A 292-nucleotide genomic window follows, 5' to 3' on the forward strand; every position below is an offset into this window, starting at 1 on the left:
TCCGGAAAGCTGTACCGCGATGACATCCAGCATCGCCTCGTTACGATTGAAGGCCAGGCAACACAGCAGCGGTTACAGCAGCCTAAGCGGCAACTCGTTCAGCATGGACAGCACACCAGTCTCAGCAGCTGGGAGTCCAGTAGGTTCAAGAGCTCCTTCGGTCGGCGGTGGACCGCTCAGCGCGTGCCAATACGCCCTAACAACCGCTGGCGAGGCGAATCCTCACTCGCCAAGCAGCGCAGAAGCTCACGTGAACGCTACAGCCAGAGCCCAAGTCTGAGGTGAAGCGGGG

General features: G+C 60.3%; 1 protein-coding gene across 1 annotated transcript in view; it reads left to right on the forward strand.

Moving 5' to 3' along the window:
* LOC100743093 (pituitary homeobox 3) overlaps positions 1–292 on the forward strand; it is a 44,639-nt gene that overhangs the window by 44,067 nt on the left and 280 nt on the right. The window contains 1 exon segment of the mRNA XM_033324765.1: positions 1–292. This exon segment is cut by the window's left edge and continues 215 nt beyond it. Within this exon segment, the coding sequence (XP_033180656.1) occupies positions 1–280 (280 nt within the window). The 3' untranslated portion in view covers positions 281–292.

Source organism: Bombus impatiens, unplaced genomic scaffold, assembly GCF_000188095.3.
Source record: "Bombus impatiens unplaced genomic scaffold, BIMP_2.2 scf_0064, whole genome shotgun sequence".
Lineage (NCBI taxonomy): Eukaryota > Metazoa > Arthropoda > Insecta > Hymenoptera > Apidae > Bombus > Bombus impatiens.